At 34.5% G+C, this 27,409-nt stretch overlaps 4 protein-coding genes and 1 long non-coding RNA gene across 6 annotated transcripts; all 5 read right to left on the bottom strand.

The window, feature by feature from the left end:
• Positions 1 to 663: 663 nt before the first annotated feature.
• On the bottom strand, positions 664 to 18,508 carry Amph (amphiphysin). Of its 2 annotated transcripts, none has more exons than XM_089867606.1 (11): positions 18,352 to 18,508; positions 10,465 to 10,545; positions 10,308 to 10,362; positions 9,335 to 9,525; positions 9,129 to 9,239; positions 8,640 to 8,725; positions 8,079 to 8,255; positions 5,826 to 6,099; positions 5,321 to 5,467; positions 4,046 to 4,151; positions 664 to 3,915 (listed from the first exon to the last, which is right to left on the bottom strand). In XM_089867606.1, the coding sequence occupies exons 1-11, from the start codon at positions 18,418 to 18,420 to the stop codon at positions 3,839 to 3,841; spliced, it is 1,374 nt and encodes a 457-aa protein (XP_089723732.1). In that variant the 5' UTR covers positions 18,421 to 18,508; the 3' UTR covers positions 664 to 3,838. The 2 variants fall into 2 exon arrangements, with proteins under 2 accessions (XP_089723732.1, XP_089723733.1); XM_089867607.1 differs by having other exon boundaries at positions 5,826 to 6,042.
• Positions 18,509 to 18,878: 370 nt separating this feature from the next.
• LOC149691969 (thyroglobulin-like) lies at positions 18,879 to 22,378 on the bottom strand. The gene is made up of 5 exons (XM_089867608.1): positions 22,075 to 22,378; positions 21,824 to 21,928; positions 19,659 to 19,755; positions 19,245 to 19,321; positions 18,879 to 19,152 (listed from the first exon to the last, which is right to left on the bottom strand). Exons 1-5 carry the CDS (start codon positions 22,268 to 22,270, stop codon positions 18,962 to 18,964), a joined length of 666 nt encoding a protein of 221 aa, XP_089723734.1. The 5' UTR covers positions 22,271 to 22,378; the 3' UTR covers positions 18,879 to 18,961.
• A 433-nt stretch (positions 22,379 to 22,811) lies between these two features.
• LOC149691968 (uncharacterized) lies at positions 22,812 to 23,255 on the bottom strand. The gene is made up of 2 exons (XM_089867605.1): positions 23,057 to 23,255; positions 22,812 to 22,975 (listed from the first exon to the last, which is right to left on the bottom strand). The coding sequence occupies exons 1-2, from the start codon at positions 23,253 to 23,255 to the stop codon at positions 22,812 to 22,814; spliced, it is 363 nt and encodes a 120-aa protein (XP_089723731.1).
• An 819-nt stretch (positions 23,256 to 24,074) lies between these two features.
• Positions 24,075 to 24,715, bottom strand: LOC149691967 (fungal protease inhibitor-1-like). Its single transcript, XM_089867523.1, has 4 exons — positions 24,683 to 24,715; positions 24,599 to 24,624; positions 24,328 to 24,536; positions 24,075 to 24,264 (listed from the first exon to the last, which is right to left on the bottom strand). Exons 1-4 carry the CDS (start codon positions 24,713 to 24,715, stop codon positions 24,152 to 24,154), a joined length of 381 nt encoding a protein of 126 aa, XP_089723649.1. The 3' UTR covers positions 24,075 to 24,151.
• A 444-nt stretch (positions 24,716 to 25,159) lies between these two features.
• LOC149691966 (uncharacterized) lies at positions 25,160 to 26,580 on the bottom strand. Its single transcript, XR_016382574.1, has 3 exons — positions 26,083 to 26,580; positions 25,953 to 26,011; positions 25,160 to 25,579 (listed from the first exon to the last, which is right to left on the bottom strand). It is a non-coding gene; the product is annotated as an uncharacterized LOC149691966 (long non-coding RNA).
• Positions 26,581 to 27,409: the final 829 nt, after the last annotated feature.

Raw genomic sequence — 27,409 nt, 5'->3', positions numbered from 1 at the left:
TTGTGGAAGTAAATTCGCATGTGTTCATATCTGATGATATCACCGTATAAATCCAACTTTTGATTTACTGATTGAGGCGGCCGCTCTTTATAAATAATTATTGGTGAATTTTTAATTAGAAATAATTAAGTGATCAGATCAATCTCTAACAACAGAAAGGGAAAGATGACCATTAAAAGCATCCATAAAGACGTTGTACTTCACTGGCATACTGCAATCTATAAACATTCCGTCTACCGACTTAAATGGGGTGGTAATGTTGGAAAGCCCTCATATGAGTGGATCCCATAATAGTGGTCTTCATAACCACATTTCCCTAAATAGCGGTTTATCAAAAATGCAGTTTATCCGTTACATCAGCAGTTCCCTGTTCAGCGGTTCTCGTAAACGCGGCGTAGCATTACAGCAGTTCAATAAAGAGCAGTTCAACCAGGATGTGAAAAACGATAGTCGTTTATTATTGTGTATGTTTTGGATATTTGAACCTCAATAGTGTTAGATCAGGTGTAAGCGCCTTTTTTGACGTAACAACTATCGAACTTACCTTCGATTTCAATATACCCATCTGGTGAATCGGGTTTTATGGTTAAAATTGTGCTATAGAAAGGCTTTTGAAAAAAGTAAACGGCGTTTATTTTGAAAGAAAAAGTAAATATAGATATATTATAGGGATAAAGTATTTGTTTTTTAATATCGCATAACGGAACTGTTTTTCGTTTTTTGATACTCGTAATAAGACAAGAAGGAAATTTACAAATGATTAAATATTATTAAAAAGATCTAATTTAAGCGCGATTTTCTTTTCTTCTTTTGTGAGTATTTAAACTAAAACATAATATATTGCGGTACAAAATAAAACAGAGACCCCAACTGCGTTATTGGTAGTAAATAAGAACAAATAAAAGTTGATTATAAAAACTCCATTTTGGTTTCACGCGATACACACCTTATACCATTTTGTTTGTTTATTTATTTGTTTACTCTTTAAATTCCTATAATATTTTTTATTTCTTTCTTTTCATATAAATTTGCAAGAAAAACCAGGAGTTTCTTGGGTTTTAAGATTTTACAAATGACAACACTGCACTGCTTTTTCTTAGTTTTCAGTTACCGCCAAATAAATAAGAACGTTTAAAACTTCAATATACTTTTTTTTGGTTCCATTTTTAAAAATGCCCCGAGCGCGCTCATTCAATATATAAGTAAAAATCTTTCTTTCATTTTATTTTTTATTAAAGGTACACATTTTTGTTTGTTTGTTTAAAATAGAGGTCTAGTTGTAAATAAGGTTTTTATACAATTGCGGATACGGATGTGGGTTAAGCTAAGCTTCAAAATGAGGTAAATTACGGTAAAAACGGACGAAAAATAAGAAAGTTGTTTAAACTTTTAAGTGAATTTTATTATTTATTTTATTATTATTTTTTTTTAAATGTTTATAACTTTGTTAATTATTAGGCGATTTTATTGAAATTGGTCTAATTTTGAAGCCCGCGTTAAACTATACACGTTTCCGCATTTATATAATACCGTAATTTCTAACAAGACACGTATTTTTTATTAAGGAAAAACATCTAAAACATTTTAATATAATTACTTTTTTCGACACACCCACCGACAATATATATTTTTTTTTATTAATTTTATATTTTTGAAAAAAAAAAAAAAAACATTTTGCACACATGTTTTTTTTTTGAAAAAAAAAACCCACCTATAAATAATTTTTCTATTTCTTTTCTTTAATTATTATTGTATTATTAAAAGCGATTAATTAAAATGATATCTAATTAAATATTAATTAATATTCAACAAGAAATCACTTTTAAATCGTCATATCTCCGTAACAAATGTATGAGGCATATTTACACTGACAATAGGGGTAATGTATGTATTTTGGGATTGTTTACGTCTTTTTCGGTCAAAACGTGAAAAGTTTACAAATATTTATTTTTTGTTGTTGTTTGTTTATGTTTGTTTATTTAAGGCACCAGACCTACCCTGAAAAAAGCCTACGTATTTTAATATTTATTTTTTATTTTTTTTTTTACCGAATTTTTAAAAATTTGTAAATTGTACAAAAATTTTATTATTTATTTTCGTTCAAAGCAAATAATATGCTTTATCGTTTAAAAAACACGCTTATTATTAATTAGTATAACAATTTACAAATTTTTAAACAAAAGTGATAGTCTATAATATAATATAATATAAAGACGGCGAATTTAGAAAAAATTTACAATTCACACGATGTTACAAAAATTCCAGTTAATTTTAATTTAACTCGCAATTTTTTTTTTTTAATTATATTTAAACGTTTATTAAACAAGACGTATCGCAATTTTTAGATTGCCAAAAAAAAACTGTTTTCTTCAGATCGGGTCGTAAGTGATTCAATATGTTTTAGAAAATTGCTTCATGGGTAAAGGTAAAGAAAACCCCTTTTTTTCTTCTTAATAGATAATTTTAATTAATATATATCGGAAGTATCTTGTATAAAATTTGGCTACTAATTTCTTTCAGTCACCCTTCCCACTATGGTTAATTAATTAACTATATAATTAAAATAATAATTTAATTAACCTTTAATTAATACTCTTCTAAATCCAATCCCGACACAAACAAAAATGGAGGGCATAGAAGGGGGGGGGAAGGGGCGTAAATATTTAATTTCTATATATTTAAACAGGGAATGCTTCCATAAAAAGTAAACCATCCTCGTAATTAGATTTAATTAAGAGACAATAAGCTGCCCGCCTGTATAGAAATTCGTTAGCATTTATTTGTTTATTTGGGTCCAAAATTAATTTCCCCAAAGATCGTTTATTTTATTTAAGTTTAGCACTTTCGTGTCGATGGTTGGGTTATTCGTTAATTAATTTAAATTTAAGTTGCGCACCTTATCTTAATTAAGCAACCAACCGTATCTTTATTTCTTATTTTCTCACCATTTCTTTGAGCAACTTCTATAATATCATCTTCAGTATCACATTATTAGATATTTAGGCTTAGGCTTAGCAATACGTATTTTCCTTTTGTTTTAAAAATCCCTCTCTCTTAACTATTAATTATCGTTAACTAAACAAGAGGCTAACTAACGAACGATTTAGGGTATTTTTCTTGTATGGCACAAAACAATTTTAAACATATCCAAATTTCGTTATATAATAATTTCTAATAATTTTTTTTGTTCAAGATTCTATTAAAAAATGAATTAATTAATTAATTAATTAATTAAGTCGACGTAACCAATTTTAGTTAACTTTAATCTTAATAAAAATAAAAAAAAAATAACGAAAAAGGAAAAACAAATAAATGAGATTAAGATTGGGTATAGGATATAATTTTTTTTGTTTATAATTCCAATCAATAAAAGAAATTGTCCATTCAAAATATCTCCCCCCAAAAAAATGTAATGTGACCTTTCTTCATTTTAATAATTAATTTATAAACATGAAGATTAATTCTACAAGGGAATTAGAACACAAAAATTATACCTAATATTTTAATTTTTTTCGCCAAAAAAAATTTAATTATTTTTAATTATTTAGTAAATAGTACCAACAAGATTTTAATTGAATCTTCGCGCTCATAAAATAATTAATTAAGGGGGGAAGGGAAGGGGGGGGTTATAATTTATAACAGATCTTTGATATACCAGTAGTGTTTTTTTTTTTTTTTTTGTTTTTCCAACAAGATAGGAAACTTTGGGGGGAAAAAAAAGGAAGAGAAATGTTTTAATACCTCGTAAAAAGGGGATTGTTTGTTTATTTTTGTTTTTGTTGATTTTTTTTTTCTCTTTTGCTCAAAACGGGACTGTTTTTTTTGTTTTTTTTTTACTTTATATTGGCCGAGTAAAATTGGCAGGGAAAAGTCCCTTTTCACCCGTTGTTTCTTTAACACCCATTAACCAACCTTCTTCCTGTTTAATTAGAAATATTTAAAGAATTCATTGTGAGTGGAATTGAAATTAATTAATCAATTAACGTTTCCGAGAAATTTAGAAAAATTGGATTAAATTATAATTATAAATAAAATTAAATTTAACTTGCCTGTTCTTCTGGATCGTCGTATTCAATAACGCGAATAATTTCGCCCATTTCAAAAGCTAGTTCATCCACATCTTCCGCGGCGTATTTATAAGTCGCCCTCACCTAAAAATGTGTTGTTGATGATGTTTTATTATTTTGTATGATTAAGAATATTTCTTTCTTTATTTATTATTATATTGCAGTTATTGTAATAATGTTTCAGTTAAAATCGATATAAAACACTTTGGTCACGCGGTCATATAGGTGAAACGAAAGGAAAACCGGGTTGGGGTGAAATAAATGGTTAGAGACTTTGGGCGAGGGGCTAATCACTGTCAGTCTCTCATATTTTCTGTTCACGTATTACAGATTACATTTAACATAAGAGACGATACAATACTTATATAGATGGATGTTTCAGGTGGTTTTACTTAAGTCAACAATGTTAGTTACTCAGTAGAGACGGGGAGATAACAAATACCCGAGTAATTTCCGAAATTTCCTGGTCTAATCATTTTAACAATGTCAAGGGAAGGACTTTAAAGGGGCTGTTCGGACCGTGGGGCAAACGACGATCTCAACATAAGGGGTGGGTAAAAAAGAAGAGGGGGTCGAACAGCCCCTTTAATACAGTCAAAAGTACAGTCTGTACACCGATAACGCAACTGCTTAGTAATTGGCCCCTCGTTTTTCTTGGAACCGACCATAACATCACATGAATCCGATTTTCAAGAGCACTTTACAAAACCTCAAATATTGATATGTCGAAATCCCCATCGCCCAGAATCCCTAGATAATACCATACTTACAAGTGTTTGACCCCTCCCCCCCACGTGTCCCATACCCCATGTTGATGGTAAAAATCCAATTACCCCTTTAACACACTATTAACAATGAAATATACAATCATTTCTATAAAACATTTGCGGAACCCAAATCCCATAAGAATAAAAACAAAATTTGCAAATGACTAACTCCCCAATCCACCCCAAACAAAACGTGGGCAATTTTGAAAGCCTTGACAAATGTCCAAATGCAGGTTGAACCCCTTCATTTAGCCTTCAAACAAAACTAGTCAGTACTTGGTTATTATAGGGTGGCCCATTAAATGAGGGAGTTACAACATCCCAAATTTGTCTGTGTTCTCCCAAGAGGAAGGGGTGGGACATGTAATGGATATGGAATGGTTTGCGCCCCGCGTTTCGGCCCAAAAGAGAGAGAGAGCGAGCGAGCGAGAGAGAGAGAAAGTGTCCGTGGGTGAGACAGGGAGGGTGAAACAACAAATTAATTACCCTGTAGAGAACGCCTGGTGGCAGATCTGTCGTTGTGGCCCCGACGGGTATATCATACAATTCCTCCACTTTCTTGGCCTCAGAACTTTTAGGGGGACTGCTCGTGACGTCATTGCTGCCAATGTGATTGTTTTCGACTATCGGAATCTGAAATTAGAGAAAGGAGAGAGAGAGAAAGGGAGGGAAGTGGAAAGAACGATTAAATTACTTTCTCGTTTAACTATAATGGAGTGTTTATTGTTATAAATATAGGCCATTTCATTTTAAACGTAATGCGATTGCATTTAAAACAAATGAGGATGGGAAACAGTAAACAAAGAAAGGGTGAAAGATCGCCGCGCTTGATTTAAATAAAAAGGGTGCATTGATTAAAAGGGTTCCATAAGTCGCTGCGCATTGTTTTGCCTGTCTACAGCAATGGCGGAAGTTTAAAAAATTGAAAGACTGATTGGTCAGTGTGGAGGGTATGTATTGGGGAACGGTTTAATAGAAAGTGCGTTCTCACTTGAGAATTGGCTTCGACGGGTTCGTAATCCTTTTCGTTTCTATCGTTATGGACGGGCGAAACATTGTGCTCGATGCGAACAGATCCCGAACGACTCGGCGGAGTTTCCCGAAAACTGTCCGAATTTTGCGAAGTTTTGGACACTGGACTGGTCGGTGTCGAAGGTCGAACGCCACCATTCGTTTCGGCCACGCTCTTGTTGAATTGATCCGATTTCCTTTCCAAAGTGTTTTTCTTAAATTCAATTTCCTCGTAATGACGAATATCATTTTCTCTACAATAATTCGCGACAAGAAACACCACCCCCAAAAGAAAAGGGTCAAGTCATGTCAAAGTTAAAACAGAAAAAGAGAGAATTTTGGACCCTCTTTCGAAAGTAACCCACGAAACTATGTCGGGACATTTGCCAGCCATGGTTCAAGTAAAAAATATTCCAAAATATGTCGAAATAAATAAAATATTTCAGTTTTAAGAAATGTTTATGGCAATAATCCAAAGTCTTTGTACTTTTCGGATTACGGTGACTAATGTTTTATTTAAAAAAAATATATTTTAAAGAAATGGTGGTAAACAATTCAACTTTCCATATTTGTGGGAAGATGGGAAGATTGTCCTACTTCAATTTTAGCAGCAGTAGCAGTAGGCTTATATTGTAAACGCCCTTTTGTGTCAAAAATGAATTATTCTGATAGAAAGTTATGACGAAGGCAAAAAAATAATAAAAATTTAAAAAAAAAAGGTTCACAACAATAATGTCATCTTTAGTCCTAAATACAAATATATTATTCACTTTACCTATCACCTTACTGACTGGCAGACATCGTTACGTAATATTGAAATTCCATTGGAAAAGTACAAAGATTTTTTTTTCTTATAGAATGAATGACATATTAGTTTCGCCGGTTTACCCCCGAGTCTTCAAAAGGCGCGGCAATATTTTATTATCAGTAATATTTCATTCATAAGCGTGACAATAACGTTAGGTATATCAATACTAAACACGTGCGATTGATGCTTATCATTTGTGTTATCAGAAGAAGTTCATTATCGGAAGTAAAAAGAGAGAAATTCGGTAGTACTTTCTATGTACGTATACCATATTCGTTTAATTAGTTTCGCGCCTGTTACGCAACTAAAGGTATACCGACAAGTGTTCAAGGAGAAACTGAAGCCATATATGCAAGTGTTTGCGAAATAAATTCTACGAAAGGCAAAAACCTTAGACAAATAGACTCCTACATCCATAGCTATGATCCAAAAGGGTCACAGTAAGGTTTTGCAATTAAGTATAGTCGACATTATACACTTTTTTACACCCCAGTGATGCCAGGCCGTTCGTGAGGCAGTTCAGTTTGAATCAGTAACAGACATTTACGAGGCAAAAAAAGGGATAGGAAACCCTCAGTATCGGGATATACAAGGGAGTTGATACATTGCCATCTGTCTCTGCGCACTCTCATTCTCATAATACAAAAAGACTATACAGCGTAGGCGCCAAAAAGCGAGATGGAAGGCAAAGTTTCACCCCCGTGTCTTTCCCTCTTAGTAACTTTGAAATGGTCCATTGACTAATTTGTCTAACAACACTGCACGGAAGTTTAAGCTATATCTATACAAAAAATTCTTTTACTTCGAAATAATGAACTTCTGTAATTGTTAACTATCTGTCATACTTCGCAAAAACAACAAAAAATGTTCCATAACACGTCATGCTAATTAATCGATAATAATAATTATTTATCTCTTAGTTATCAGGGGTCAAATTACGATGTTTATTGTTTTATGGGATTGAAGTAAGTTAGCTTAAATAGGTGTTTAGGGCGATGACGTTTCACGATAACGTGGGAAAAGGGGGGGGGCGGAATAATATCATAATAGTAAGTAGCCTTGTGGGACTAATACCTGGTTGTAGACCTACTCCAATAAGGATGGACCAAGGGCCCGTGTCTCGGGGTCGTATGCATTGAATGAGATAGTGTCAATCCTCTATAACTGAAGTGAATACATACATATATAACCCTACAGTCAGAGTCAGGATACGTGGCTTTGCTTTTATTCATTTTAAATCTATATATATATGCTTATCATTATGAAATACGCGTATATCCCCGTATATACTCCCCCCCCCCCCAAAAAAAATTAAAACGCCCTCGGTTCCCGCCGGATTAGCAAACGGAAATGAATTCAATATCGTCGTCGTGTTTTTATGTAAATGAATACGGTGTAAAAAAACAAAAAAGAAGGAACACTCACCCTCTTTGAATTTTTGGGGAACCAGCCTGCCTGGTGACGTAGGATCCCCGTTGATGTTCTAAGGCTAATTTCTCCATCAATTCGCTAAGTTGCGCGTATATCTTGGAGTTTTCGACGTGGAAGACTGTTTCCGCAGTAAAAACCGTCTGTAGATTCGATACTAAAAACGGGATTCGACTAAACACGCGACAAAAGGGAATAGAAGAAGAAATTGGGAAGACACGGGTTTATTAGATTTAAGGCGTCCAGATGAAGCATTTACAATCTTTGAAGAGACACATTTTTCGATTGAAAAACAGCTTTTACATTTTCGACTCAAAATCGCCCAAAGAACACCCCCTAAATTTATGGCAGAATTATTAGAAACACCCTGTATAGTAAACGCTATATCTTTTCATTCAATTAAAGCTCTCGTATCAAAATTAGACATCGTTCGTCTAAATGTTTTCAATTACACTGCACTTTACCCTTAAACTTCAATTACTCCCACGTATGTAATTACAATCCCATCCCCCCTTCCCCCAAACTAATTAATTAATTAAATAAAAAAAATCAATTCACCTGTCATATAAAGCGGGTAATTCCTCGTTTAATTCCGTATTTATAACTTCGTAAAGGCGTTTGGCTTCCTCCAGTTGTTCTCTAGCCTAAAAAAGACAAAAACAAAAAAGTAAACCACGTCCATTAATCCATTGTTTATTCATCAAATCCAATCACAAACAAGGAAATAAACAGTCCAGTCATTTCAAATAAAATAGAAACATATCGGAAAGATATGCCTAATTTCCTTAACATTTAACTAAACGCATCCTACTGCCCTTAAAACAAACAAAAATTGATAAAGAAAGATACAAACATTTCCTCTCACTCACACTTCATTATCAGATAAGATGAAGGGATGCTTAAGTATGTTTAATATTAAAAGGGTTAGATCTGATTAAAGGAAGCTCAAAGTTCAACAACTTTGGGGAAATGAATGTCTAGACTAATTTCCTCAAAGGGTTAAAGCGGGAACAAATATGAAAAAGGAAAACGTTGTCGTTTACGAACCTTGGTAACTTTCATTTCATCTCGTTTCTTGCCAGTTTGGTGCAAAGCTTCGACATTGTGACGACATCCGTCATAGTCGACCAATTTGCGACCCCTTTTGGCGATTTTGTTCTGAAAAAGGGGTCATTAAGGTCATATTTGATTACTTAATTTTGATTTTGATTATGGGAGGATAAAGATCAGTATTTTGTTAGGAGGGAACGTACTCTGATCTCGGAAAATTGACTGAGATAAGTGTTCAGAGGGATGGTAACTTGGTCGTGTAATTTATGTCCAAAATCGTCCCAGATTAACTCGATGGCTTGAGCTTTAACCGGGATTTGTTCGTGGCCAATCCATTCTTGCTCGTAGATTTCGCTTATCGTGTCCATTAGGCCCTTGTTGGCCGCTTGAACCGCTGTGTCATAACGCGCCAAGATGGTTTCGTAATTATTAATAAAACCATATCATAAGCTTATAAGATATGTTCCTTCCATAAGTTTGTCACTGGTTACAAATTAGAGCTTTTCATGAAGTGACGTAGGACCTAGATTCTAGATAAAGAGAAGCTACGCCTGGTGAGGCGCTGTCAAAGGCTTAGTACAGACTAAATAGGCCCTAGATGGACTGCAAAATTAACCACCGAGTGTAGGACTTCAATTCTCGCTTGTCCTTCGCGAATTAGTTAGCTCGAGCTGTAAGTCTCTTCTGTAGCATTACGAAGTATAGTATAGTGCCATATACTTATGGATGGAACATATCTTATAAACTTATGATAAAACCAAAGGAACGGTCGATAAATTCGGTTGCGAGCTTCATGGTTTTAATTATTTATAATGTTATTTTTATTTAATTCCGGAAAGCGATAAGTAAAGGAGAAATTATAATTAACCTCATTTGTTGGGAGAGACGTAAATTTATTTAACATAATTTCCTTAATAATCAAATACCGTAAATCGGTTTCATTCTGAATAAAGCTCATTCAAAAATATGAATAGAGAATGTTTCAATGAAAATTTTCCTTTTCAAGATTTTTGTAAGGGGAAATTTGTCAATTTAAAAACATTAAAGCTACCGTTTTTTCGTCTTTTAGAATTTGGACAATACTGTTTGTGTGTTTTTTTTTTAAATCCAGTATTTAAGGTATGATGTAGAGGTTATAAATTTGCCTAGCAACCGAATTTGTTTCGTCTTAATTACCTCGAACGCATGTTACGTAATTTTTCAACTCCTTTTGTAACTTAGCAGCTAGTGTCTTGGAGTTCAAAATAATATTAAAAATAAAAATAAAAAGAAATAGAAAAACCCGATTAGTTAAGGCGCAAGTAATTATAATTGAGGTTCAGTCGAGACGCACCTGTTGTTTATTAAAATTATTAACGTATGTGTTGAAAAGTTCGTCGGTGGTTTTATCAGCTTTGCCCAAATTTTGAAGAAACTACAAATTAAATGAAAATAAAAAAATAAATACAAAAATATAATAATGTCAAAACTCAAAAGAGGTATGGCACCGTGTTTTATTTTCATATACAAAGCTGTCAAAACTTTTGAATAGAACACCCGGAATATTTAAATTTATTCCACGCATTGGTTGATTCAGAAACCCATAAATTTGAAGTAAATTTATTATAATATAAATTCGTTTGGGATGCTTAACACTTTTTCAACTGCTACCTAATTTATAATGGAGTATTTTTTTGTTAATATTTCATTAAATCACTTATCTTTTTAGGAAAATATATTAATTTTTTATTCAAAGTTTCATCTTGATGGTTTAAACAGGTTTTAAATTTAAAAAAATTAAAAACTGACCAATCACGTGGTAGAAAACTGAAAGAATGGCGCGTGAATCCTTAAATTAACATTTTAAGATTTAATTTAGCACGTGAAAATTAACGTACTACCTTTATAAAATATCCTTTATCAAAAGGTTTTAGATTAAAAAAAAACTGACCAATACCGTGCTACAAAAAAGAATTAAAAAAATGGCGCGTGAATCATTAATTAATATTTAATTAAACACGTGATATTTAATTCTAAAACATCCTTTATCAAAAAGAACCTTAGAAAAATTTGTATTAACCACAAAAACGGCGGTTAAGATACAACAACACTTTAGCTAGAAAAATATTTTACTTCAATTTATAAACTTCTTATTATCCCATATTTGTAAGAGAGCTAGCGTCAAATTCCTTCAATCATTTGCCCCTATTAAATAAGCGGGCCAAACCCATTTAATTCTCCATCACAATCGAACATCTTTTCTCCAAAGAAAGAAATCCGAAACCCAATTCAAGTCTCCCCCCACCCCTAAAAAAAAGCACTTGACAGCCCCCGTTACGGTTACGCTAGGAATAATACAGGACCTTATTATACAATTTTCTTCTTCCTTCTTTTTTTTAATCGAAGAATGTGCGTGATAAAAAACTCTATATCTAGCCGTTTTTCTTTCAAGTTCAATGATGATATCAAAATGAATCTTTTAAAAACAAATCAGGTTTTTTTTCTTTTTTTTTACATCGACAAGATTTTTTTATAGAATTTTTATATTATTTTAGTTCTTTTTTTTTCATAACACAGACGACCGTTAAATTATTATCGTGATTAGCTGATGGCCGATATTAATTTATTATAGGAAGTAAAAGTATATTAATCGGAAGTATTCAGACGTACAGGAAATTAGGTATTTCCGAATCGCTTCTTTTTTCGTTTACTTCCGTTATATAATGAGGGATTTCAAAACGGAAACAAACCGAATACTACCTATATATGGCGGCATATCCTTCAATAGTCAACCCTGGTCAAACTAAAGCCTCTTTCAGACAAGCTACTTAATACAAATTTCACTCAAGTAGATTAGTCACGAAAAAAAATGCACTGTAGTTAAATTTTTTCACACCATTCTCTTTTGTTATTCAATCTTTACTCAATTTAACTTGACTCATATAGTGGAGTCAAAAAGTTTAGTAAAACGACTCAAGTGCAACCATATAAAATGTAGCATTAATTTGCTCCATAGTTAATATAAAACGGACCGTCTAACGGTAGCTAACACTATAAAATATGTTCCATAAGTTTGTCACTGGTTACAAACTGGAGCTTGTCATGATGTGACGTAGGTCATAGATTCGAAGTAAAGCGACCCCTGGTAAGGCGCTGTCAAAGGCTTAATACAGACTAAATAGAAAGATGGACTGCAAAATAACCGAGTGTAGTCAATTCTCGCTTGTGCTTCTCGAACTAGCTCGAGCTGTAAGTCTATAGCATTACGAACTTGTATAGGTAGTGTCATACTTATGAAACATATCTTATAAACTTATGGTGCAACCATGTAACTGCTGTAGCTTAAAACACTTATGAACACTGAAAAACCCGGTTTTCTTTGGGAAATTTCGACAACTTCTTATTCGCTATTTCAAACATAACATTAGGGAAGGAATAGCTTCGGTTTTATCTACTTCTAGAGGAAAGATTGCATTTTTTAAAGGGACATAAAGGGCCGCGAGTATATAAAACTATTTCCGAGAGCTAGCTGCATGCCGCATGCACGAAGTCGGTCAGTCTTGTTGGGTCAATATGTGTTTTTCGAGAAAATGCGTGGTGTTTTTAGCCATATCGTAGTATACGATAGGCTCTTAGTTTGACCCGAGCCGTCGTAGTAGTAGTAGTAGTAGTAGTAGTAGTAGTAGTAGTAGTAGTGGCCGGGGTTGTCGCTTCGTTATCGTCAGATTTTAGCTTAAAAGGAACTTTATATTACCACAACCCACCCATAGGGGTTACTGGGCTCGGTTAGAGATTTAATTTTAATTAAAATTTTTTTGAGATCGCAGCCGGGATTCGAACCCGGGTCCCTCACGCAGAAGACGGACATTCTACCATTGAGCTATAGAGACTCGATAGAAACCCCGAGTTTTTTATTATTTATTCTTATCTCTAAAATGTCGGGGTGGTGTGGGGTGGGGTACCTCTTAATCTGTGGGGTCGGAAACTTTTGAATTTTTATCTGTGGGGTCGGATACTTATGAATTTGTATGTTTGGGGTTTTTATATTTATTTTCTTTTTATGTATGTGCTAATTAAATAGATAACGATTTTCCCCGTTTCGTTCTCGTTCGGTAGCTATCGTCATCTATGTTATGTTTGACTGGAACGTTTTGGCGGTTAATTCAAATGTGGGTTTAGATAGAGCTAACATAGTGTTAAAAGAGCGTTATGCGTTTGATCATTTTAGCATTGCTAAAGGTAATTCGAGGGGATAATCACTAAATTGCGTAATCACTATAACTAAACTTTCTCTTTCAAAAGTTTCTGGGCATAAGTCCTTGTTAGAAATAAGATGCGATAAGTGTGCATCGGCATAAGTCTATGTTGTAAACTCATAGAGGGGATTATCACTAAAAACTATCTGTTCTTCGATTCGCCGGAATATTAGAATTACAGCATAAGTAAATTTATACGGTTATAATTTAATCACTGTTTAGAGTAGGGAATCGAGGGGCTATTCACTCTGATTTTATGCACGGTAAATCATTTAAGCATTGAAAAAGATAGCGCTTTTCACTCATTAGGGTAAGGTATAGAGGGGTTATCCACTCATTAGGGTAGGGTATAGAGGGGCTATTCACTCGTACGATATGGCTACTATTACGAGCCCTTGGGCCGTCTTGTTATTTTTAGATGGTGGTTTATTCAATATTATTACCGTATACCGAAAATTGGTTTTAAATTGTAGATGTAAATTTAATCTTTCCCCAAATAACGTTATAAAGAAAAAAAATAAAAATTCAGGGACTGATTACGTGATAAGAAACACACCTCCTTTCGTAAACCAATATGTGGTTTTCCGGTATAAGGGTATAATTACGAATCGTAATTACGGTTGTAACTTAGAGGGATAAGGAAATCAACTCGAGTGAAGATTTCAATCTTCTGCTACTATTACTTGTGAAGTTCATATCAATCTTTTTTTAGGGAAATTTTAGAATACTTAGGAGTTGCTTAAATTTTTTTTACGATGTAGAATAAAACTAGAGTAATGTTGAATTTATTCATGAATGCTATTGGACATTTTTAAGTATTATTATTTATTCGACTGTTGTGGGCTAGAGTTTTGCCAGTTCGCGTTATTATTAAAACATTGCTCGAAAAAGGGTTATTATAGGATCGAAATACAGTGCAGGTTCTGTGGGCAAAAAGTGTAATTTCTATTACATTTCGATACAAAGGGTCATATTAAACAAGTTACGAAGAATAGAGTATTTTAAGGGTGACCCCTTAATTAAATTAAATTGAATTTCTTACTTAAATCTAAGGGGTCATTAGTAAAACACTCCACCTTTATAGCAAAATGCCATAGAAATTATATTTTCGCCTCAAAATTGATTTCCCATCGAACCATCATCCCACATTGCTTCCGTCTTTACCCTTTTTAGGGTATTTTTTTTTTTTATGGGTATTTTGAGTCCTGCCGTCTAAAAGATCCAGCAGGCAAGAAATAGCGCTACCAAATGCAGTAAAAAAATTTCTCCGCGTCTCTTTAAATAATTAATAACACAGAGTTCTTATCTTCCAAAGTATAGTGAAGGTATTTTATGTAAACACACTGATAATGAAATAAATAAGAGGGAGAAGCACGATCGTAAAAATTTAAAACCCTAGTCACCGGTACGTACACCTGACCTTTCTTCCATAACAAGTTTCTATAGTTTCCTACAAAACAATTCATTCAATACCATACAGGGTGTTTCTGAAATCTCTGTAAGAAATTAAGGGGGATGTTCTTTGAGTTGAAAATGTAACTTCTATCTCCATTTTGCCACAAGGGACACTGTTTTCAAGTTAAGATTGTCAAGAGTATTTTACGGATGCCCCCTTAAATTTAATTAAGAAACTGATTCAGACAATGATTACTAATTTAATTAAGGGGTCATCCCTATAACACTCAAAACAGTGGCCCTTAGGTCAAAATGGAGATAGTAGTTACATTTTGGACTCAAAATCGTGCACCCAAAGAACATCGCCCTTAATTTATGGAAGGCAGACTAATCAGAAACACCCTGTATATAACGTGAAATATGCAGTTAAACAAGTGATTTAAGGAAGTAAAAATTTGATTTATTGAACATCCTTTAACTGAATAAATTCCAACGCCTCGTAAAGAAAAATTAATCTTTTTACTACTAGGAAAAAAACAAGAAGTTTAAGCTTATATTCTCCCTTTATAATTACTGTGGTAATGTAGTAGAAAAACACCGAGGAATGTTAAGGTTTTTGGAGGTCGCCAAAGCTATTCCGCGAGCAAGCTTTCTAGCTTTCTAAGTCGTCTCGACGAGCCGTGAGCAGTGTATAAAAGATCGTTTTTAAACGTATCTTTTTCCTTCCGCGCCTCAATCTTTTTAAAAAACCTACTAAGATAGTGTCTGAGCTGACTCTGAGGGGTTCGGCTTCTTGAGAAGAAAAAAAAATAAACCCCGTTCCCAAAGTTAACATTTTTTTTTTCAGTGGTGGTTGTAGCATGTAACCCTGACTCGACTCCGCTTGTACCTGTATGATAGGTCTACAAATAGATATGGAAATAAGTTTTCTCGTAATTTCTACATCGCTACCGTGTTGCTTCTTATAGGGTCGTTCAAGACGCGCCTGACTTTCGTGTTAAATTTAATATAATCTCCATGGCTTTCTTAGAGGATATGTAATAACATATCATAGTACTCACAATTGCAGGGGGCAACTCACTTTCACGAAAATGTACGAAAAAATATGCGTTACATTATCTTTAAAGGGAATAGAACCTCGAATGAATTATTTAGGAGGAAATTAATACAATTTAATATTGTTCCATTATCTCTAAAGCCGGCTATAGTATTTAAGCGGCTTGGCTTATATCATTTAAAATTCGCTACCAACAAAATCACATACAGGGTGTTTCTGTTTAGTCTGGCAAAATTAAGGGGGATGTTCATTGGATGATTTTGAGTCGAAAATATAATTTCTATCTCGATTTTTCCGTCCTGGGCACTGTTTTCGAGTTATGATTTGATGGGGTGTTTTAGGGATGACCCCAAAATTAAATTAGAAATAATTGTCTAAATCAGTTTCTTAATTAAATTTAAGGGGTCATCCGTAAAATACTCTTGACCATCTTAACTCGAAAACATTGTCCCTTAGGGCAAAATGGAGATAGAAGTTATATTTTCGACTCAAAATCGTGCACCCAAAGAACATCCCCCTTATTTTATGGCAGACTTATTAGAAACACCTAGAAAAATTCGCTTGTCAGCAAATTTTGACAAATTTCAGTTCCTTTAAAATCCCCGGAGTGTCGATCCCCACGGGGACAATAAACTTAAGCATGCACTCTATAAAATACGCTGCCACTGAGAGCAACACGCAATGACGTAGAAATTTACTTCCACATCTATTCCTATACAGTTTCGTCACCAGTGTCACCAAAGCTACTAGTGTTAGTGTAGCATGTGCAAAAATAAAAGATAAGGAAGCCGAATACTCTAGGCCTATGTGCTAAAGGGAGAAGTCCAACATACGAAGGTTCTCTTCTCTCTCATCTCTCTCCTAAAGCTCAACCCTGAGCTGCTGAAGAGAAAGGCATGATGCCAAAAAACTTTTCAAATCCTCATGCATGCCTATTTTTGGATATGGGTCATCAAAGTTCTACACCCCGAAATATATACATACATACAACGGGGTTCGCGAAAGAAACCGATTATAAATCTTTCATTGAAAATAATTTAATATAATCCTTAACTTAATTGAATTGAATTGAATTGAAAAGAAGTATTCAGAAAAAAAATTAAATAACTAAATGAATAATAATATAAAATAAATCAAATTCACGTTTATTTGAATTGGGAAATTCGGAAGCTAGGAAGCCCGTCGTGCGGAACAATTAAAACTATAACCTGACCCTTAAATCTTTATTATTATAATTATAATTATTATTATTATCATTTTTTAAAAATAATAAAAATATTTGATAACTCATTACATACCTTCTTCAAAAAACGAACCATTTTAACAGTTTGGTACCAAACGTGAATTTGAGGTATAACGCGTTATTTTTTTAACTCAAATATCTTTCTTTATTTGGCCTTAAACTAAAGAATAAACTGGAAATTTTTTTCGCATGGGTGTTTGAAATCTAGGTAACTTATTGGCGGGTATATAATATGTATACCAAACAATTTTAAATGGATTTTTTTTTTATTTATTTCTTCTCTCTCCCTCTCTCTTAACCACGAGATGGGAAAGAAGAAACCAGGAAGTTTTTTAAAAAGATGGGAAATCAAAGGATGGGTGTATTATGTTTATATATTTTTTAGCAGGTAATATAGTCGTCCCACAACCATGATTTTGGTTTCTTTTTAAACCGTCACTATTAAGTCTTCCTAGTTTACACCTACAATATATTTTATCTAACCAAGATGACTTTGAGAAAAAAGGTTTGTAATAATTTAAAACCATTTTAACACGTGAGAGAGAGAGAGTAGGATTAGGTTTAAATGTGGGTTTACACCATTTTCTCCCCCCCCCCTTATATCCCTAGACAAGACATTAGTCGCGTATGATTTTCGGTAGAACGGCCTTAAAATTGAATTTAGGTGTTTAAACTGTATTTTGGTTAACCCTAATGTGGGATGAGTTAAAAAATAAAAAAAATAAAAATCTAGGGAAAAATGAAGCGGGTAACTGTATATTTGAAATTTATCCCGTGACATACTTGGAAGGGAGTTTTATGTGGGCCAAATATCTATCAGCAGCATTGGTTGTGTGTCAATTTACGTCATATATTTGCACACACCGGTGTTTAAACTATAGGTATTTTAATATATTTTTTATCCTTTTTCCAAATGCATTTTAAAAATTTCAAGTTTTACGTTCACCTGTCTTTAATTTAAACATAGCGCGTAATTTCTCTAGAATTTTTTCGCGCATCATATATTTGGAAATCGGAGTAGGTACTTGTTTGACCAGAGGTTTTTTTTTTATTTTTTGATTTAAGAAATTCTTTTAAGCAAAGGTACACTCCCCCTTAAGAAGCGTTCTCTTCACCGCTTTTAGCTTTAGCCTTTTACGTTATCGTCGATGTTAAGCCTAATGAAGGTACGGGATAGAAGAGGGTCGCCTTTCCCGGGCCCAATTTGAAAGGGAACGAAGGCCCTTTCGATACCCATACGAAGGTCAAACGTTCCCCGCCCCAAATTAGCGTAAAAATGGTCTGACTCACCCTTTCTTTGGCCCGGCCAGCGTGTTTTTGCATCACCTTCGAAAATCCCAACGCGCGTCCGTCTGCCATATTGGCGAGCTCGCGAATTTTGATGACACGACGGAGTCGACGACTTGATTGGCTGCTCGCCCCTCTTTTCGCGGGAAAATAGAAACGCTAGCGACCTCTATCCTAATAGATTCCTACGTTAAAACGCGATAGACGAGGAAACAACTTCGCATTCGCGGTCTCTTTTGAAATTTACATATTAAAGTTCATAGAGATGTTTTTATTACCAGCCAAAAATGACATACAACGACCAAACTCCACGCGACGACTGTTTTTACCGCTACTTTTTTAACCCTTTTAAGAAATTTTGAGTTTTTGATAGCAAAAAATACACTCTCACCTAAAAAATAATGGAAAATTACTTATAATATTGTTGATAAAAATACTATAAACGGCTCATGGAATCTTTCACTACAATCCCTCGCTAAAGATGACCGTTTTCATTATTTCTTTTATATTTGACCAACAAAAATTCCATGTCGCATTTTACACTTTTATTATACAGTATTTTATAATTTTTAAAATCAATTAATAATATACACATATATTCAGATTTTCCTTTTTAATTCCCGCACTTTAATATCTCTCTGTCGTCTAAAGTAACGACCTTACTCGTTCTCTCTCCGGTGATATTATCAACGCAAAAACATTTGTTCTCGTAGCACTGTAGTTTCTTGAAATTTCCAAAATCGTCGCAACTTACTCTGTTGGCACCGAACGAAACTTTATTCTTTAATTGCTGAACCAAGCATCCTATCGGAATAAAACAACAAAAACAATTCGTCATAATTAAGGTCAAAATCAAAATTAAGCCAAGAATTATCTTAAATTATTTAATTACTAACCACAACCCAAGGTTGACCCCTCTTCCGGACTCACTTTATTTCCAAGAAATTCGCCTTTTGGACCTGAACACCAGCATCTTAGAAAAATAAATAATTGAATTAAATTAAGCAAGCAATAGACCAATCCATTAATTCAAGTAGAGAAGCAAACGCAATAGGGACGGGACTTCCACCATAGGTTATTTCCCTCGCGCCAAGAAGCTCCGCTAGAGGCAGTCTCTCGCGTTTGGCGATGAAATGGTCTATAAGCTTTTTTTTTAATTCTCAGCTGGTTTAAGAGCAGTTAGCAAACTAAAGAACACTGTTTCGTAGTCATTGCGAACTGCTCCTGAACTTCGAAAACACATAATTGTACAACAAAGATACTTTTTCAACATCCACGTACAAGTACGCGTTAACATAAAAGACCCTTACGATTTTGAACTACATTGTACAGGTGAGAATGTAAAATCCATTTCACACGAAGCATTGTAACCTTTAATATTGTGATGCGGTCCGCATTTTTCCAGAGCTGCAAAATCAAAACAAATATAATGAATCGATTTTTCTTTCTTTTTAAACTCCCAATTATAATAAGGTTTTTGTTACAAAATAGAAATAGGTTACTAGCATTTCGAAAAAGCAACAGTGTAAAATTTAGAAACCTATACGGTTCTTGTTTTAATCTAGATCAACGCGAAGCTTATATTCTTCTAATCTGGTTTTTAATTAGCGAACAATAAGCCACACGAGGCCCCGTTTTGTATCGAGGGTTATACAGCCTTTCTTCTTCTCCCTTTTGTTTTATTTCTTTAGTCATCAAAGCTGATTCTAATCATATAATGTAGATTGTAGAAAATCATTGGAATTTTTATGATCGTGTAGCGGAAGGTACCATATTCCCGTATAACCGGGATAAGAGGGGAAGTTTTGGGATGGGAAGGGAAGTAGGTGGACTAACTTGTAAAAAATAAATTAAAGGGACGGTAAAGTACAATTCTATCCGAAAATATAGATATTTGAGACAAATTTGATATAATATGCTTCTATGGTTGTTTGTTCCAACTATTGAGCGAAATAAAGTCATTCGCGATTTTCAAAGTTTTGGTTCGTTTCCTTCCGAAATTCAATTTACTATTCCAAAACTGAATTGCAGTTCACAATATTTATATTTCTCGACCAATTGCAATTGTTTATCAGTTTTTAAAATAAGTTCTTTGTAGTTTTACGTTTAAATGACAAAAAGAAACTTAATCCTAAAGAAATTTTCTGCTTATATTCTGTACCGTTCGCGAATAATAATAATAATAATAATCTAAGCTTTGTCTTAATAATAAATGTATATATATATCACTGAGGTAACCTTTGACCTCAGCGAGGGGGAAGACACTTGAGAACTCAGGTGTACAATATGACTTGAACTCAATGTACTGTCAAAGCTGAACTCTGAGTTCCGAAGGATTTGAACTCAATGCACTGTCAAAGCTGAACTCTTTTGAACTCAGGTGTACACAGAGATATAGAGTGTCTACCCCCTCGGACCTCAGTTATCTCAGGACATACATTGAATTATTATTTAATTAGAAAATGGATTTAATATCGAATTCGGCCATGTGGTCAATGATAATGTTATAATACCTTCTAACAATAGAATGTATTGTCATCGAATAGCTAACATATTCTTTCGAAAATAAATTTTCTTCATTATTTCACTGTGACTTTAAGACAGGTTCTTTTTACAAGCTCTTATTTTCCTCGAAGGTGTATTAGGGGGTATATTGTAGTGTCATCCACCCGTCCAAGAGAAGAATTTCATTATGACCAGCACCAACCAGCACTCGAAAGACTTGTTACGAACAGAAATCGTTTTCTGGTAAAAACAACTCACCTACATCCACTGACCTTGCTATAGTATAAACTTAAACCATCGGGATTTAAATCTTTCAATCCTACATAATAAACTATTTGCGACGAGTGGGGGGAAATATTTATGGTCGTGTAAAGAAGAAATTTACTTAAAATCCGCCTAACTCCAAAATAGTCCGTCCGAGGAAGTACTAGATTAAGATTACCAACGTGGGTTTATGTTGGTCGAGATTTTTTTCTTTTTTTTAAGGGTTGTGATTATGCAGTTGAAATTATGGTAGGATTGACGCGCATTAATTTAGAGGACAGGATGTTCTCAAGGAGAGGGAGGGAGGGAGAAAGATGAATATTATTTCTGCTAATTAGAATACAGACCACGGGATGGGAGGTTCCGTGAAAACCTCCTCCAAAAAAATTATGTTTTTTAAACAACCTCGCCTATGCCCTGAACTAAAAACTAAATTGCTACTTTTTAATTACTTTCGCTTATTTGTTTTCTCTGGGGTGGTTTCATCTTCTTGTCAAGTTGTAATTTTAGTTGCGTATAAAACGTTGTGTTAAATAGATGATGGGGAAAAACGTTAATGGAAAAGTTCAGGTTGACATAACATTAAACTTTCATCTTCTTAATTGCAAGTAAGAACCAGTGAAAGCCACTCAACACGCGAGAATATCGGTCTATAGTTTACATTATCTGCTTATATAAACAAAATTAAATTGTGTAATTAACGTACAGAAGCATTTTTTCGTATTTTCATCGCAAGTTAATCCCTCATCACAAGCGGCGGTCAGTTCATTATCCATTGATGAAGTGAATGGGATGCAAGTATCATTTTCGTCTGCATTAAAATAAATTCAATATTGAATTAATCATTATTATTCACCTTCGATCCATCATTTTGAAGGGGATTCAACTCTTATGCATCCCCTTTATAAAAGGTGGAACGCCGGATGAAGAAATGATTTTAATTTTAGTCCTACGTACTTAATTTCTTGACACAGGCTGGACAACAGCCGCAAATGCCGGCTAACGGGGCAATCACTCCGTTTCTTTTTAGGCATGCTTCCTTGTCTGTTTCTTCGCACACTAAGAAATCGCAAATACCCGAAGGACAACCCTGAGATTGGGCGCTCGCCCACGTTAAGGCGATGACCGCGAGGAAAATATACCGCCTAAACATTTTTAAATAGTGAAAAATTATGGGGGATTTAACCGATAAGTATCAGGCCAATTTTATATTAGTTGTTTTTTTTATTAAATTAGTGTTTACAATTTTTAATATTGACAGTTAAAATCTTACAATTCTGTTTATTTTATTTTATTTATTTTTAAAGGGTAAAGTTTAGATATTTCTATGAATAAGTCGCTGATAAAAATTTTAAAACTTTTTTTTTTATCTTTTTAAGTATATAGGGAAATGTTTCAGCTATCAAAGTGATATTTGAAAGTATGTCTAATAGTAAGATATAGTTTTATAAACCAGGAATACATTGCAGCTAATAAGTATCATTGTGCCCATATATCCCATTTTAATTTCGTCATGTATAATGATTAGTCTATAGCTCTTCCCACAAAATCCGCCTAGATACGTTGAGAAAACCGCTACGCGATAATTATAATTAGCTGTATGTATTCCTGTATAAATTTATAGCCGACATATTATGTTCAACCTAAGGAATTAGGGTTAAAATATATTCATTCAAGGACTGTTTTCGAAATATTCACTCGTATGTTGATGCTTTCCCGGACGATTCTGAAGGCGCGGAGATCTTAACGCATGTATTGTTCATATTGCAAAACAAATTCTGCTTATCGTCGCATTTCACGGTTGGAGGAGGAGCACCCCGTAATTCTGTAACCACAAATGAACACTTCTGTCCCTCGCCTACAATTTTAAATTAAAAATTATTAATAATTAAATACAAAAGAGAGACGATTTAAATGAAAATGGACTCAAAATATTTACCTAATCGTACTATGCATGCCGGACAACATTCGCAAATTGTCGAGTTCGGTTCGACATTCCCATTCTGCATTTGGCAGTCACTTACGGACACCGTGTCACATACCTGCTTGCATTCGCCAGGGATGCAAACAATAGCTTGCGAAATTAAACTTCCGCCCACTACAGCCAAAACAATAATTTGAATTGTTTCGCTACGCATTTTGGTGTTCTGTATATTGTAAACGCAAAAACTGAGCGAACAATATAAGAGCGTTGCCGGTGTATAAACTGATGGAGTACTGGAACTGATATTATATACTATAGCATGCGACACTTTTTTCTATACAGAATAAACCCATATAGAAGTACTGTTGAATTCAAAACACCTGGGCAACCTTAAATTTTATTATGAGATAAATATATCGCGAAAACCTTCGTTTCCCGCGTTCGTTGACTGCGTCATGTACACTCGCTATATCGAGTATTTGCTACCAAATATAATGGGTTTCTTTGAAAAAGGTGTTTGTAATTAGATTAAGCCTCACTTTGCCCATTCGCGACCATCGCCAGCTGAACTTGTTAAGTAACTGACCTCCCACTACTATCCTTTGGGCTGACTCCTCCGTATGGTAGCCTGGATAAAGTACTTGACGGCTTATGGCTAAGTGTACGAGACATTTAATAATTCTCACGGTCTTTTCAGGAATGGTACATGACGTTGCATTCCTCTAGCCAAGCTCGCCGGAAGCGGTTTTATTCCTACTTCCTTAGCTATTAAAATGAATTAATTTTGGTCCATTCCAAGCTTCCACAGTAGGCTTAATGACATACGGGTTTTCATAATAGATTTTGATAGATTTAATTTTTTTTTTCCTAAACCCCAATGGCAGGTGGTTAAATTGTTTTGAGGTGTTACTCTACCATTACGAAATGATCTTTAGCAACCTATCAAATAGCAAAAAATGTAACTAAAGGTCAATGTGTGATTTCATTATAGGTACGTATATATTTGTTTAGTCAATAATGAAAAGTAGCACTTTACGATATAAGTATGCAAATAACTTAAGTTTATTTCAGATGTACAAAAAAATTAGGTTGAAACTTTATGACCTTGGCTTAATTCTTGACGCATTTACCTCTTTGGCATACCAGATCTTGTCTGTCATCACAAAATGTAGTCGGTGGAGGTCCACCAACTATTTTTAGTTGAGAGCACTCTGCTCCTTCTCCTATAACATATTAAATGACGTTATTTGAAAAATTCTTTATTTTATAATATGACAAACCAATACCTAATCTAACAATACAAGCTGGACAACATTTACAAGATGTAGAATTGGGTTCTACGTTTCCCCCTTTGCTATTGCAATCGGACACAGATACGTCATCGCATTTAAAAGAACAATATTGTGGCGTGCACGGGATACGCGCTTCGGTTAATGTTAAACCGATTAACGCAATCAGGACGGCAATTAGAATTCTTAATTGTAGCATCTTATTTCTGTTAACGTAATTATTTGGTTAGCAACTTACTTTGTCTAAATGGATAAAATTTTAACCTACCTGTCGTAAGAGAAGCTTTGTAGAGACTGAAAATTAAAAAATTCAAATTAAAGCCTTCAAGGAGAATTTTACCTACGCACGCACTTTTATGACGTTATAACAAGTACACCGTTGCATAACGACGTATGCCTGGAAAAACCAAACGTTAGTAGAAGAGAGAAAACCCTATTATTCTGTTTCATTTCAGTGTCACTAAAAGGGAATTATAAAAGCATGGAGTTTTAACACTCCGTGCAATGATTCATCATCAATGGTTTCATATTTCAAGGATTTCACATACATTTGTCTTATTTCAAACGTATATATAAAAGTAGTTTTCAGACTAGAAGGACTGGTCTCCTGATGTAAAAAGTATCAGTCCTCCAAGTCTGAAAACTATGTATGCGTTTGCCATATTTCTAGAGGGTTAAATAATCTTTGAAAATGGATATTCTAGGCTTACAAATTCTTTTCTACCAAAATAATTTAAAAATTAAAGTCTCGCGTGCCAGACTACTGCCACCACTCTCTTTACTGTTACCCAACTTCAGTCGCCACCTTCGCCGTTCCACATGGGGAGAGTTTGTTAACTTTTATGAAGCACAAGAAGTGGCAATGCCCTAGTAAAAACACGCCCTTCCTATTAACTTCAAACTGGGACCAACGCCCTGGGCTTTTTTTACCCAACCAAATTCAGTTTTGTCTTAATTCTTGAAGTCCCATTTCTCTCATTCATTAGTTTTATGCGATTAATCAAGGGTCTCCCTTCCGCTTCGAAGTTCAAGCAACGTACATCGGATAGATAACAGTGATGCGGATAAACACACCAAGAGTGAATGGTCTTACGTAACCCTTTAATTAGCATTACGATCCTCTAATTCAGCTCCCCAGAAGCGGGGTTACAGGAATGCGCCACCATTCCCAGCTGAAGGTCCTTGTGGTTTTATGCATGCTGCCCCTTCTTAGGGGTTTTGAGGGTCTTGGGACTTCCATCTTTTACCTCTACCAAGGCCGGTGGGAAAGCAAACAAGAAGTCGCGATTTCAATACTTAATTGTTTAAATGACAAATTTTAATCAGCAAAAATGAATAAAATTAAGTAAAAGTTTCAGTGTTTTTGAAAAAATAATTAAATACAGACTAATTTGGTTGTATGTTAAAGCATGTTGGCCTGTAGATGTCGCTTTTTTCTTAACTGACAAGTGAACATGGACTAATCATGACGACCACGAACGCCGCTGTATCTAGCGTTCATGATACGACATAGACTTATAACATTTTTAGTCCATAGACCTTTGACCATTTCAAAATGCGAAGAAAAACCATTCATCCTTCGATCATGGCCACAATTTGAATATTTTAACTTAAAATCTTACCTTATCAAAGAGCTCTTGCATATGTATGTATGAACATTCGCCAGTGGGTAACTCAGTTCCTTTATATACAAAATTATAAATTTGTGAAAAAAAAACCTTTATATGCATCTTTATTCTTTTATTTTCACACCTTCGCTAATGCTTTTTTCATTGATTGAGTTTGATTTAGTTGTAAATTCGATATTTTTTTTTCAAAAATTAGAGTTTCGCGCCAAGGTTATCGCCATCTTGCTAGGTAGTATCAAGTCCCCACCAAGTCGCCACACTGTCCTCGACAGTACTATCGCAATTGGCCTGCACTTTGGAATACTGGTATACCGCTCGGGGATCCAATTCCGTTAAGCGCTTGCGACGTCTCAACCGGGTGCAAATTGCTCCCTCGGCTGAGTGTTTCCGTTCAGGTAAGCGGGCACTCATCCATGGTGAGGTAAGAACTCTTCCATGTTGAGGCCATCTCTGCTCTTCCTACGTTTATCGAGGCAGTTGGATTTGGAATGCGGCTCGAAACTACCGTAGCGAGTGGTCTTACATAACCTATTTAATGGTTAACGAGCCTCTAATTTCGCTCCCCAGACGCGGGGTTACAGGAGTGCGCCACTACTCCCAGCCGTTAAAAGACATATTTTTGACTATTTTATATCTAACTTGTCATATAGAGTCTAAGGTTATTATCCAATAACAGTTAATTATCCAATAAATTACATTAAATATTAATTTGTGTTTTATTCATTTTTCAACACAATTAATTATTTGGATGTTAGCGAAAAATAATAAAAATTCTTTATAGGCCTACCAGAGGTCGCCCCTTCCTTAGCGGAATACGAATTTTAAAAATTGTAAACATGGAATAGACCAAGGCCTATTTTTCTCGCAGCGCTTTCCTTCGATTTTTTAGACTTTACTAGTTTACTGTATTTTAGTATTGGAGCATGAATAATGAGGTAAAATAAAGGTAGAATTTTAATGAATAATTAAAAATTGGTTGAAATTCATTGATGTGTTTTGGAGTTGACACTAAATGTTATCTTCCAATTCAGTCAAATTACCAAATACAGGGAGCTGCCTTTTGTTTTATTAAAAACGTTACATCATGGATGAAACAAGGATAGCCGACTCTAGCTTTGGCTGTAGTACCCGATTTTCGAAACGCGACCGTGGCGCCCCCTTTTTGTCGTACGGAAAAACTGGGGGATATTAACATTGGGGAAACTAGTCCCTTGCCCCCCGTGCATCTAATTATGTTCCGTACGAGAGCTAGAGGCCGCTAGAAGCACTAGCTTCTGCAACGCTTCTGTCATGCCTCTACCGGACGTTTACGGAAACTACCGGAGTCGACTCTCCTTACTTCCTCCCTGGTTACATTAAGCCAGGCTCATTAAATTGCCTGATCGAAAGACACCAGTTTTGAAAACTATGTATTCGAAAAATAATTCATTTCTCCTAAAATTATAGTTTTC

The sequence above is a fragment of the Phalangium opilio genome, unplaced genomic scaffold, assembly GCF_054372755.1.
Source record: "Phalangium opilio isolate 3A_F unplaced genomic scaffold, DU_Popi_V2 ptg000024l_1, whole genome shotgun sequence".
Taxonomy (NCBI): domain Eukaryota; kingdom Metazoa; phylum Arthropoda; class Arachnida; order Opiliones; family Phalangiidae; genus Phalangium; species Phalangium opilio.
The sequence above is the reverse complement of the archived record's forward strand: the minus strand, read 5'-3'. Positions and strand labels throughout refer to the sequence as shown.